This window comes from Spermophilus citellus (assembly GCF_964194105.1).
Source record: "Spermophilus citellus genome assembly, chromosome: 16".
In the NCBI taxonomy this organism is placed as follows: domain Eukaryota; kingdom Metazoa; phylum Chordata; class Mammalia; order Rodentia; family Sciuridae; genus Spermophilus; species Spermophilus citellus.
Window position 1 is genome coordinate 80,057,419 of NC_138196.1, and position 11,923 is coordinate 80,069,341.

The 11,923-nt window shown below is 42.2% G+C and overlaps 1 protein-coding gene across 6 annotated transcripts in view; it reads right to left on the minus strand.

Moving 5' to 3' along the window:
* Positions 1-11,923, minus strand: part of KIF13B (kinesin family member 13B) — a 533,579-nt gene that overhangs the window by 41,367 nt on the left and 480,289 nt on the right. For all 6 annotated transcript variants that reach the window (XR_014019133.1, XM_081269240.1, XM_081269241.1 and 3 more), the window contains 8 exons: positions 10,506-10,663; positions 9,309-9,441; positions 6,156-6,302; positions 5,568-5,597; positions 4,055-4,154; positions 3,205-3,331; positions 2,455-2,510; positions 208-332 (listed from right to left, as the gene is read on the minus strand). Coding sequence is in view for 5 of the 6 variants with exons in the window: in XM_081269240.1 (XP_081125366.1) it covers positions 208-332; positions 2,455-2,510; positions 3,205-3,331; positions 4,055-4,154; positions 5,568-5,597; positions 6,156-6,302; positions 9,309-9,441; positions 10,506-10,663 (876 nt within the window). In the remaining variant the exon portion in view is untranslated. The remainder of the gene's footprint in view (positions 1-207; positions 333-2,454; positions 2,511-3,204; positions 3,332-4,054; positions 4,155-5,567; positions 5,598-6,155; positions 6,303-9,308; positions 9,442-10,505; positions 10,664-11,923) is intronic.

Consider the following 11,923-nt stretch of genomic DNA (forward strand, 5'->3'; position numbering starts at 1 on the left):
TCACCCGGAGAGGGAGGAGGAAGGTGAATGGGCAAAATGGAATGTTCAGGCCTCACTCTTTTTGGAAGTCAGAAGGAAAGGCTTCCACGGGTTTTGGTTGAGAAGTATACGCACTGAAATGACCACCTTGGTGACTGCTTCCAGAGGCTCCAGGGAAGTCTATGGAACTAGTTTTTATCTGACCCTCCCGAGCTCTGCTTGACTCACCTCTCCATCGTGGTGTTTCACAACCTGGAGTTCAAAGAACTCATCCTCCTCTTCCCCAGTCAGGGTGGCATCCCATCCTCCAGCTTCTGGGTCGTCAAGGTTATCCTGAGAGCTGAAATCATCAGCTGACGGCAAAGAGGCTCTGTTAAACCTGGAGATGGCCCTCAAGGGTAACCCTGACCAGCTAAATTTCAATGTACTTATTATTAAAATTGTGTTTCACATTTCATTTGCTTTTGCTATGCAATCTCACGTGACACAATGATGACCATTTAAGAGTTCACAGATCTTAGAGGGAAAGTGCCTCAAGAAATCATCTCTTTCTCAATGCTCCCTTTACATCTAATCTCACACGGGAGGCAAAGGAAGCCAAGACACCTAGGAGGTAACCCAAGGTCTGCTCACCCATGTAATGACAGGATTGTAATCAAAATGCCCCACCTTTTAATGCACTGAAAAAATGAGAAATAAACGAGAGTGATTCCAGTTACTTGACAGTTAAGTTCAACAAAAGGATCGACTGACTACATGAGCCAGAGGCCCTACTTAGGAATGCATCATGGTGTTTCATTCCCAGCCCAACCCTCTCCCAGTCCCCATCCACCTTAAGCTAATGCACAAGCATCAAAAGCAAGTGGGGGTGGAGGGATGGGAATAGGAAAGGCAATAGAATGAATCAGACATCACTCTCCTAGACTCATATATGAATACACAACCAGGGCAACTCCACATCATGTGCAACCACAGAATGGGAAGTTACACTCATGTATGTTTGTATAATGTGTCAAAATATACTGCAATGTAAACCTGAAAAGAACAAATTAAAAATTTAAAAAAAGGACTAGTGGGCTTGGGTGGACTAAGAATATGTATAACACTCAACAAAGTCCTGATCATCTCTGCAAATATACAGACTAACAGGCCTTCTTCCTGGGGCTCTTCCCCCCCACACACACTTTCTTATACAACCCCCCCAAACACACGTACATGGCCCTCACCTATTTGGGAAGCCTAACTTAAGAGACCAGAGTCACCCTCAGTCCCCAAGGTTCTAGAGAACAACAGGCAGGACTGTGTCTTGTAGCAATACTTAAAAAAACAAATAGCTCCCCCGCAATCAGGTGGCCGCGCATACCATGGCAGGGCCCAGTACTCTACCTCTGGGTAAATGTGAGGATCCTCCATGCGAGCGAGCTCAGGGCCACAGGTGCAGAACCCTGGCACACCACTTTCTGCTCAGAGGAAGGGGTCCACCAAGGACACGTGGCTCGTCTACCTAGGGGCCTTAACCTTCACCACACAGTTCTTTTTCAAAGGCTGTAGGAATTTAACTGCTGACATTTAACTTAGTTTTAGCTCCTTTACTTGCCTTTTCATGTCCTATTTTTTCCTCCTACAGGCAGAGTACATTGTGGGGGGAGCAGACAGCAGTTATTTACAAAAAAAAAAAAAAAAAAAAAGGTAATCCAGGAATGAGCTCATAAGGACTCACAGAAAAGGTACAAAAATTATTATATAATGTTAAGAAAACATGCCACATAGTATCACATGCTACATAGTATTATTAGTCCCTTCTGGAGAGGAGTCTTTCCTAAAGAATAAAGAGAAAAGTTTTTGCATGTGTGGTACTGGGGATTGAACCCAGGGTGCCCTACCACTGACCCACACATCCTCAGCCCCTTTTACTTCTTATTTTGAGACAGGATCTCACTAAGTTGCTGAGGCTGGCCTCAAACTTGCAATCCTGCTGCCTTGGCCTCCCAAGTCACTGGGATTACAGGTGTGCACCACTGTACCCAGCCAAGAAAACATTTTTTTTATTTTTTTTTTATAGTTGTAGATGGACAGCATGCCTTTATTTGTTTGGTTTTTTATGCAGTGCTAAGGATCAAACCCAGTGCCTCACATATGCTAGGGAAGTGCCGCTGAGCTACAGCCCCAGCCCAGAAGAAAACATTTTTAATACAAATAAACATTACCACCATCCTGAACTGATGGGGAAGCATGCACACAGAACCAGGGTTGCAGCAGTGAAATGTGAGGAGGCCTCATAATGAAACAGATGTCTACTGCTGTTAGGAAAATAAGACTTACAACAGCTCAGTCTTTGAACAGCATCAGAATGTGTGAGCCATAAAAAATTGCCTCAAACCTCAGGAGGACAGGTTGCGTACTGACACACTTGGTTAGTATCTGAGCGTTAACCTGATTTGCCCAGGTAAGCCTTCAAAAACTCCTTGAACTTACCATTCAGGTCAAGGAATATAACAGGAATGTGGGCTTCCATCCCAGGAACTGGTGTCCTGAAACACAGAGACAAACGCTCCTCTAGTACACTTGAGGACATGGCCCCAGCACACACTCACGGCTAGCACGGTCCCGGCCACAGCACCTGGGCACTGATCTCCTACAATTTAACATGAGAAATGCCACAGAGACTGAACTGTAACTGCCACTTCTTTCGCTGACACTAGAACTGGTCTGCAAGACCACTCATCTGTTTCTATAAAGCCCCATTTCAACTTACTTTCTTATTAAAGGACATACTCCAGGGTTCTGTGTGGCTTAACTTACTATTTTTAATTTCTATAAAGTGGCACAGAACATTTGCTGACAGTACAGTTTAAGCTGGTACCAAAACCAAAAACTGGTGCAGTTGCAATTTTCTTATGACTGAACATTCTTCTAAGGGAATGAATAATCCAAGTAATTTACATATTAACTATTTTTTTTAATGCTAAGTACAGTGGTACTAAATATTGATTTAAGTTCTCAGAAATCTTAATTACTTTGGCCAAAAACAATGTTATTTAATAAAGCAGCTATTTTAGACCACAGTTATTCTAGTAATGAAAATAATTTAATAGTTCCTTAAATTCACACAACTCTGTCACATGCTATCATGACTCTTCCATTGACAGCAGCACACCCAGAACTCAAATGGAAAGCAGGGGTTCGAGAATGCTCAGAACTCCACAAGAACTGAGGGGTTCCTACCACTCTGCAGGGGCCCCTGGAATGCCACTGCCAGCAGAGGGGACCATCACAGCGTTCCTTTCCTCAGTTAGAGTCAACCGCATCTCTAGGAGCTGTGCCTCACGGTCAGCATCATCTTCTGTTTTATCTAGAACATCAAGAATGAGGATTAGGCCAGGAGTGGGGTTGCACACCAGGAATCCCAACAACACAGAAGGCCAAGGCAGGATGACCACAAGTTCTGGGCTAGATTGGGCAATTTAGCAAGACCTGTCTCAAAATAATAAAAAAAAAAAAAAAATAAGCACAAGGGGCATAGCTCAGTGATAGAGCACCCCTGGGTTTAATCACTAGTAATGCAGGCGCGCGCGCGCGCGCGCGCGTACACACACACACACACACACACACACACACACACACACACTTGATCCAGAAATGCTACTTGATGTTTCTACCTCTGGAAATATCACGTGTTTCAGTTGCTGGCACTGGGTGCTCACAGTGAGAAGAGCTAACCCAAGCAAAGGCCAGCTGGGCTCCTGCAGAGACGCCCCTTCAGCCCCTGGGCACACGGCAACCTGGCCCAGGCAGAACACTTGGGAACATCAGCGCCTTTCCTGAAGCTGTTTCTAATGACCAGTATGTGCTCTGTCCACTGCATTCCCTTCCTCTGTTGGGGGTTGGGAACCACACCAACATATTATCACAACTGGATGAATGTTCTCTTGAAGGGACATGGCACAAACCAGGAGTCACACTCATGTGCTCTTGCCATCCACATTGCTGACACAGGCTCTTAATTTACATAACTATGAACGGGGTTAACTATTCACCAACTTCAGGGAGGGAAATATTGAGTTACTCTTCCTACCAGGTTTGCTGACGAGCTTTTGTAGCTGTTGATCCAAATATTCTTGACGCTTTGTTAACACATTCAGCCATTTTCTACGTAATCGCTCTAAATCCCGATCCTGGAAGAAAATAAGGGAAACCATATTCACCACATACAACATGATGTCAAGACAGTACCTGTGAAACCGATGCTCTAGTCCACCTTTCTTTAACATGATTAAAAGATGTATCACACAAAACTTCATTATTAGCACCACCAGATACCTTTACTGTAGTTTAAAAGAGAAACTCTCAGAATCTAAAGCATTTTCTTCTAAAGCAGAATTATTTCTGAAAGGGATATCTCTGGCACCCAGGCCAGTGTTATTTCTAGTGGCTCATGGGACAGAATTCCAAGCAAGGAAGGTCTATAAGGCCTCTTTGATGGAAAGAACTTACAAACTCCATTCACTAATCTTCAGATTTACATAGCCCAGAACCATCAGAAGGGGCTTTAAATGCTACAATCCCTTTTCCCACGTTGCACTAGGCTCTTAGAGACATGCCACATAAATGCTTCTCCCCTTATTGTATATGGGGGAGGACAAGAGGACAGGGATCATTACCAGCAGACCAACAACTCTACCAGTCAACACCTGCAAGCACGCCAATCTTCCCTCATTTCCTCTGTAATAAGGTTACAAGACAGGGTAGGTCAGTGGAATGCTGCAGACGCCATGGATCTGGATTTCACCAGGGCACTTAACCAAATAGCCCATGACATTCTTGTGGACAACATGGAGGAATGCGCAATGCATCTACTTGAGTAAGATCGCAGAGGACTCAAATACCACATCTAAACAGCAGTGAGTAATGGAATCATGTCAGCTTAAAGAGGTCTCTACTGCTGTGCCATAGGACCCTGAATGTAACACCATCTGATACAATGTGTTTTATCAGTGACTTGCAGGAACCCAGACATTTCTATCCAATTAGAATGATGCAAAGCCTGAGAGTGACTTCACTGGATGACATCATCAGGCTCCACAGGGCTGAGACAGTCCTCAAGGATGACTAACAGGATGAAACTTCACAGACACAGACAAAATATGGCAGATTAGGGAAAGAGAAGAAAGGGAAAAATAATACCACAAAAACCCTGGATGAGTGCAGGGTGGGCATTCAGGGAGAACTGGCTTCAAATGAGGAAAAACACCAAGGGCTGGACCACGCTCAGGGCGACACTGGAACAGGAGCAGGGCCAATGACTCCACTCAAGCAGAGGCCAGGGAAGAGCAGCTGGGGAAATTGCTCTTTAGGAGCCTGGATGGAGAGATCCAGGGGTGGGGAAGGACAGGGAAGTGATGTTCTGCTCCTAACGCACCTGCCTTCCCGACCCATGATACAATACCGTCCTCCTACTCTGTGTTACTTTAAGAAGATGCAACATTTGAATCAAAATTACTTAATTATCAAGTAAGAGCACAACAAGCTCCTAGAATGTGTAATTATGTACTTGAATCAAGCTGACAGGCTAACCGACGCTCAATTACCTGGTAGCTGTCCATGTCCTCCTCTTCCTCCTAAAAGAAAAAGTGCATCATGGAGAACCAAAATAATTATCCAAGAATCAGGCTACACAGTCTGAATCTTCCCCCAGAGTTTCTGTTCCTCGATTTAATTAAAATACGGTGTCACCTCCCACCTACAGCACCCTCAGTCAGAGCTTTACAGTTGTCAGGAAGTGGAGGAAAACCTTGAGCCCCTGGGGGTTGGGGGTGAAGAGCACTGTTTGACCTTTTCGGGAGCCAGTACAATACTCACCCTGCTGGGCTTACAGTCCCACTCACCAGGGGAAATCAAACCCCTGCTGGCAAGTAGGCTTCACAAGCCAGTGGGGGGCTTCTGCAGAGGGGCTGCAGTGCAGAGCGGCTAATCACCACGCACTGCGAGTGGCGGAGGCTGAAGAGTTTTAACCCTCTGTTTGCCAGGACCAGGGCAAGCCAGCAGAGTCTGCTAGGTGACTCCACAAAAAAGCAATGCCAAGAGCACTGTTCCCTGAACGCAGTGTGCCCGGGGTTCCCAAAGACTCTGGTCTGGGTTGGTCTTTTAACAAACCAAAAACAGTCACAGAAACTTACCTGGAAGGCATCAAGAGTTCTGGGGGACCTGAGTGGTCTGACTTTCAGGCATCCAATGCCAACAGACAGTATACACTCTTCCACCAATGGCAAAGTCCCAGACTCCTGCACAGACTTCACTTCAACTTGAACTCGCCGGGACTGCCCCTGGACCACAGAGAATTTTCAGTCTAAGTCAGTTTCTTATTTCCAAAAAATTGGTTTAGAGAGACCCCTACAGGTCCACACTGAGAAAAACATTTAACTTTGGAGACAAGATCTCTTAAGTACTAACATACAAATCCAAAACCAGACAGGAAAACTTATGTTCCTTTTTACCAAGTAAAAAGACATTTCATCAATAAAAAGAAACATTAAAAGAAAACATTCTAACAAAGGAAATGTGAACCATTGTCTAATAAACAATGTTCAATTTATCTGATAATCAAATACATACAAATTAAAATAACCACAACACACTTTAATTTCTATTTGTTACACTAGCAATTATATGTGAAACAGGCAATTTACAATACCGCCCAAGATTTAAAAAATAATTTCAAAACTGTAGGGCAAGAATTTAAGTTGGGCAATATGACTTAAAAATATAAGTATCCTATGCCCCAGAATTGACTTTGTAGGAATATGTCCTAAGTAAATAATAGTGCATTTTTATAAAGAATCTGAAAGCACTGTGAAGAATAGCAAAAAATAGATATAAATCAAATGTACAGAATCCATAACTGTTCAAATAAGCCGGCATGCATAATGAAACACGATGTAGTCATTAAACTATTACTGTGTGAAATGTGTGGCGTGCCCAGGCAAAGAGCAAGTAACCAAGGGCAGGAGACACATATGGGCCACTTCTAAACGCAAGCATCTAAACGCAGGTATCGGAGTTAGAAACTAGAAAGGCTAACTACCTTGGAATCGCTGCCCTAATCCCAGAATAAAAAATAATTTTAAGCTAAACAGCAAAAGGAACTGATCAGAAAAAGCTGTTCCTACTTAAAACTGTTTTCTGAGTAACTCCTATGTGACTCCATATATTTACCATGAAGTACATGGTCAGAAAGAATTCCCAGTATCCTCAAATTACTGACTTCAAACTTAGTTTATAAATGTTAGGGACAGAAAACAGAGTATGAAAATGGAATCTGAATATGTTTCAAATCAATTACTCTTGTCTGCTTCCACTACACTTAGCTCCCAAGAGATTTGATGATGAGGAAAATCTACTTATGCATTGATCCCATCAAGCTGCGTTTGAATGGATAGGATACAGACATCTTTTGAGTTTATATTTTCTAAGAATTATGCATCAGTTATTCTGTGGAAAAATTCCTCAGAAAATATTTTAATAGTCTAATATTATTTCAATTTGCTACCTTTTAAACCAGAAAGCAATCTGTTCGGAACACATAAACAGTGAACATGGACACAGTGGGAAGATTCTAGGTATGGAGAGGGAGGGAGGAGGGCAGGGTGGGAACGGCTCACTGCTCCACAGCAAAGCTTTGCAAAGTGCACTTCAACTAGTGGCTGAACTTGTTGCAGCTGCTGATATCCCAGCATTTGTTGCGTACAGCAGTTTCTATGTGGCTAAGTCCTATGAGCTGTCCTCTGCCACTGTCCTGTTCAAGAAGAATATATCCCAATTTTAAAACTTATCCTACTCAGGTGCGCTCAGTCTTTGAGCCCCTCTCAGTCGCCTGCCAGGAGCTTCTGCCATCCTCTCCTGCTTCCAGCTCCTCAGGCATGTGACTCTATGCAAAGAGACCCAGGTCCAGCCTCAGGTCTTTATTCTGCCATTTGCACAGGAGAAACCTTCCCAGACCTCATGTGACGTTTTTTGGCAACCAGGTAAAGAGACAATCCTTCAAAAAAACCCCTTCCTGACAAGTCCAGTGATCATCAGGCACTCTTAGTAAAGGGTGTCAGAAGTATGACCAACACTCAACTATGCAACTACACTAATTGGTAGAAAAATCACCCAGTCTTGCTTCCAGGAAGGAATTTCTAAGGCAGCCAAGGAAGATATACATCTTAACTGATGCCCAGAGAAAGAAGTTCTTCACACAGGCAAGAATTCTACTGTACATACATATCATGCTGCAATTTAAACCAATCTCTTGCTTTTAGTTCCTTGCCTGTATGTGAATGCACCTGCTCACATTCATTGCTGGGGTCCAAAAGAAGTGCTTTTCACCTTCCTTCTTGTAAGACATTCAGAAACTTAAATAGTTAAATTCTTTCTTTTAACCTTTTCTCATATTTGGCTTTGAATACTTTTAACATTCATTTTCTTGAGCTACTCTTTTATTTTAAACTATGGAAAAATCTCACAGGACACAGTAGCCTGCTAAGTGATAGATTAATTAAAGCACAGCAAAAAAAAAGGGGGGGGGGTATTTCCAAATCATTTATGCAAATTACATAAAGACTTCCCTTCCACTGTCAGTTGGCAGAGTAGACTGGCAGATCACGACATGCCTTGGGTTGAGGGACTACTGTCACATATTTCTCTGCTATGTGGACCTGGCGTGTGTTCCCATCTACCCAGCTGCATTTATTCAACACCTTCCCTGTGCCGAGCACTGTGCTATACATACAGCAACCCTCCTAATCCTCATCCCAGTCCCATGACATTGGTGTTGCCATCATCTCCACACTGCAGGTGAAGGGCAGAGGGCACTGGACATGCCTACAGGTACAGAGTAAGGATACTGCAGAGATGGCACTGAATCCAGCATGTTGGCCCGTGAACACATGTTCTTTTGGTCATGTCACAATCCTTTTCCTCCTTGTTTTCATGAATGTGACAATCCTGTCTGATGTTTGTTTTATGCCCTATAATTCCAAGTTTATCTTTTTAATAACAAAACAGAAGCTGGTTTCAAAATATTGTAAGTAGAAAGACTCATGACAAGGAAAGAAAATGCACATGAAGTAGGAAATTATTTTAATGTAAGATGGACTTGGCCAGTCTAGATATCAGCAGCAGCATCAACTTTTCTATTAAAAAGAATCCAACATGTAGCTTAGAGGTACAGTGCTTGAACAGCATGCATGAGGCTCTGGGTTTGGTCCCCAGCACCACCAAAAACAACAACAAAAAAATTAAGTATTCTGGTGCCAAAGAATTTCATAAGCACATTGGTGATACGTTACCTGCCGGAGCTGGAAGACTCCTCCCGTTGGAACATCCTTGGCGGGAATCACTTCTACAGGGCAGTATTCACCATTCTCATTCTGTTCCAAGATCTGAACCCAGAATTCCAATTTCCTGGTGACTTCGCTCCACCTAGGAAACAGGTGCAGTTCTTGGGAAGTCACATTTCTTTTCTAATATAGGCAGCTTAGGATCCTACACATGAGACTAAGAAACTAAAACAACCACCAAACGGGTAACTGATCTATGGTTGAATTAGAAACATACAAATACATGCTAGCAAATACAATGAACAGCAAAGTTAAACTAACTTGATATCAAGACTAGAAATGGATCCTTTATTTTGCTCAGAAAGATATGATGATAAAATCCTTTTCAAAGTAGCTACTCAAAAATCAGAGCATTCTAGTGAGATGTGCAGAACAAGTACAGGGCTACCTTCCCATAAACAAATAAAGGTAGCACTTTCCACTCCCATGACTTGAAAAGAGTCAAGGAAAAAAAAAAACTCACCTTCTAATTAAGTATTTGCTAAAACTTTCTAAAGGAAGGAAGGAAGGAAGGAAGGGAGGGAAGGAGGGAGGGAGGGAGGGAGGAAGGAAATCTGGCTCCTGTCTATAATTAAATGAAAGTAAAAACATCTTCTATTTCAGTGATTCCCTTTATTTTATTTAGTTGTAGAGAGACACAATACCTTCATTTCACTTAGTTGCCTTTTTTCATGGTGTTGAAAATCTAACCCAGTGCCCCACACATGTGAGGCAAGAGCTTCAGCACTGAGCCCTAGCCCCAGCCCCAGCCCCTCCCTTTTAAATCTTCCTTTTAAAGTCAACAATAAGGCTCTCTCCTTCCATCGAGGATGCCACTAGCAAGAACTAAAAAGAGTAAATGTAATGATGCAGACCTCCATTTGTTTCTCTGACAATAATTAGAAATAATTCACAGTGATAAGTGATCATTCTTCACATTAATTTCACTATTTCTTCTTAAATAACCACATACTTAGCTTTCTTGCATCATTCTTCCAAGTTCACTGTCCTAGGAAGTTTAGCTGTGACATAAGCACCCTGGACACAACACCATCTGCCCTGGGGCCTGGTAGTGCTCAGCAAACAGCGAGCTTTATAAATGGCAGTATCAATCTACAGCAATGTTGTAAAATTATAAGTAGAATTAGATGGATATCTAAAATTCACCTGTCCCGAAGACTTCGTGTTTTTGCTTGGATGATTCCCAAATCCCACAGGGCTGGGTTTTTCCGGGGGTCATTCATTTTATGTCCATATACTTCAATTGCCAAGGCCCCTTCTGATAGATGCTCAATGAAGTCTTCCGTGATGTTAACAGAAAACTCCTGAAAGATAACAGCTGATTACAAAACAGAAACACTTTCTGGTAATCTTACAATTACTAATACCAGGAATCATGTACTTAAGTTTTATCAGGGAGGAAAGAAACAGAAAACAGAATACTTCCGTTACTGAGCAGAGCGTCATAGCACCTGGGTTTGATCCCCAGCACCACCAAAAACAATAACAAAAAATTAAGTATTCTGGTGCCAAAGAATTTCATAAGCACATTGGGAGTGCCCAGGTGGCCAAAGGTTCTTGCCTTTAAGTTAACTATGAATTTTTAAAACCTTCCACTTTTTTTCTTTTTAGACTCCATTTTTTCATTGGTTCTTTTTAGACCTACATGACATAGAATTTATTTTGACATAAAGGCATGGAATATAATTTGTTCTATTCAGTCCCAGGGACTTCCCCCTTCCCCTCCCCACTCCCCTCCTCTCTCCTCATTCACTTCCCTCTGTTCTACTGATCTTTCTGTTATTATAGATTTTTTTAAAATTAGTGTCTTGTGGATGCACATGATGGTGAGATTCACCGTGGTATATTCATATATGTGCATAGGAAAGTCAGGTCAGACTGATTCCACTGTCTTCCTTATCCACTCCCCCCCTTCCCTTTATTCTCCTTTGTCTACTCCACTGATTTTTCTTCTATTCATTTTTTTTTTGAGTGAGAGAGGAGAGAGGAGAGAGAGAGAGAGAGAGAGAGAATTTTTAATATTTATTTATTTTTTTTTTTTAGTTCTCGGCGGACACAACATCTTTGTTTGTATGTGGTGCTGAGGATCGAACCCGGGCCGCACGCATGCCAGGCGAGCGCGCTACCGCTTGAGCCACATCCCCAGCCCTTCTATTCATTTTTTATAACCCCCATCGTATTTTTCTCTACATATCAGAGAAAACATTCAACCTTTGATTTTTTAAAACCTTCCACTTTGAAAGTCTAGTATGTAAGAACAGCACTGCATGGTATTTTCAAAATCTATTGTTTAAATGTATAGCTAACTATATGAAGCATTATAATAATTTATAATATCTTGATATAAATTTCTACATCCAATAAGGTAAACTATATGTTGCAAAAATTACTTTTTCCAGTTTTTTGGACATTATCTACAATAAAAGAATAATGATTATTAGCACAAAAAATAATTTTCACAACCTGTCCTTATGTGTGGCAAGGGGGTACTGGGGATCAAACCCAAGGGTGCTTGCTACCACTGGTCTACATCCGCAACCTTCTTTTATTTTTTATTTTAAAAC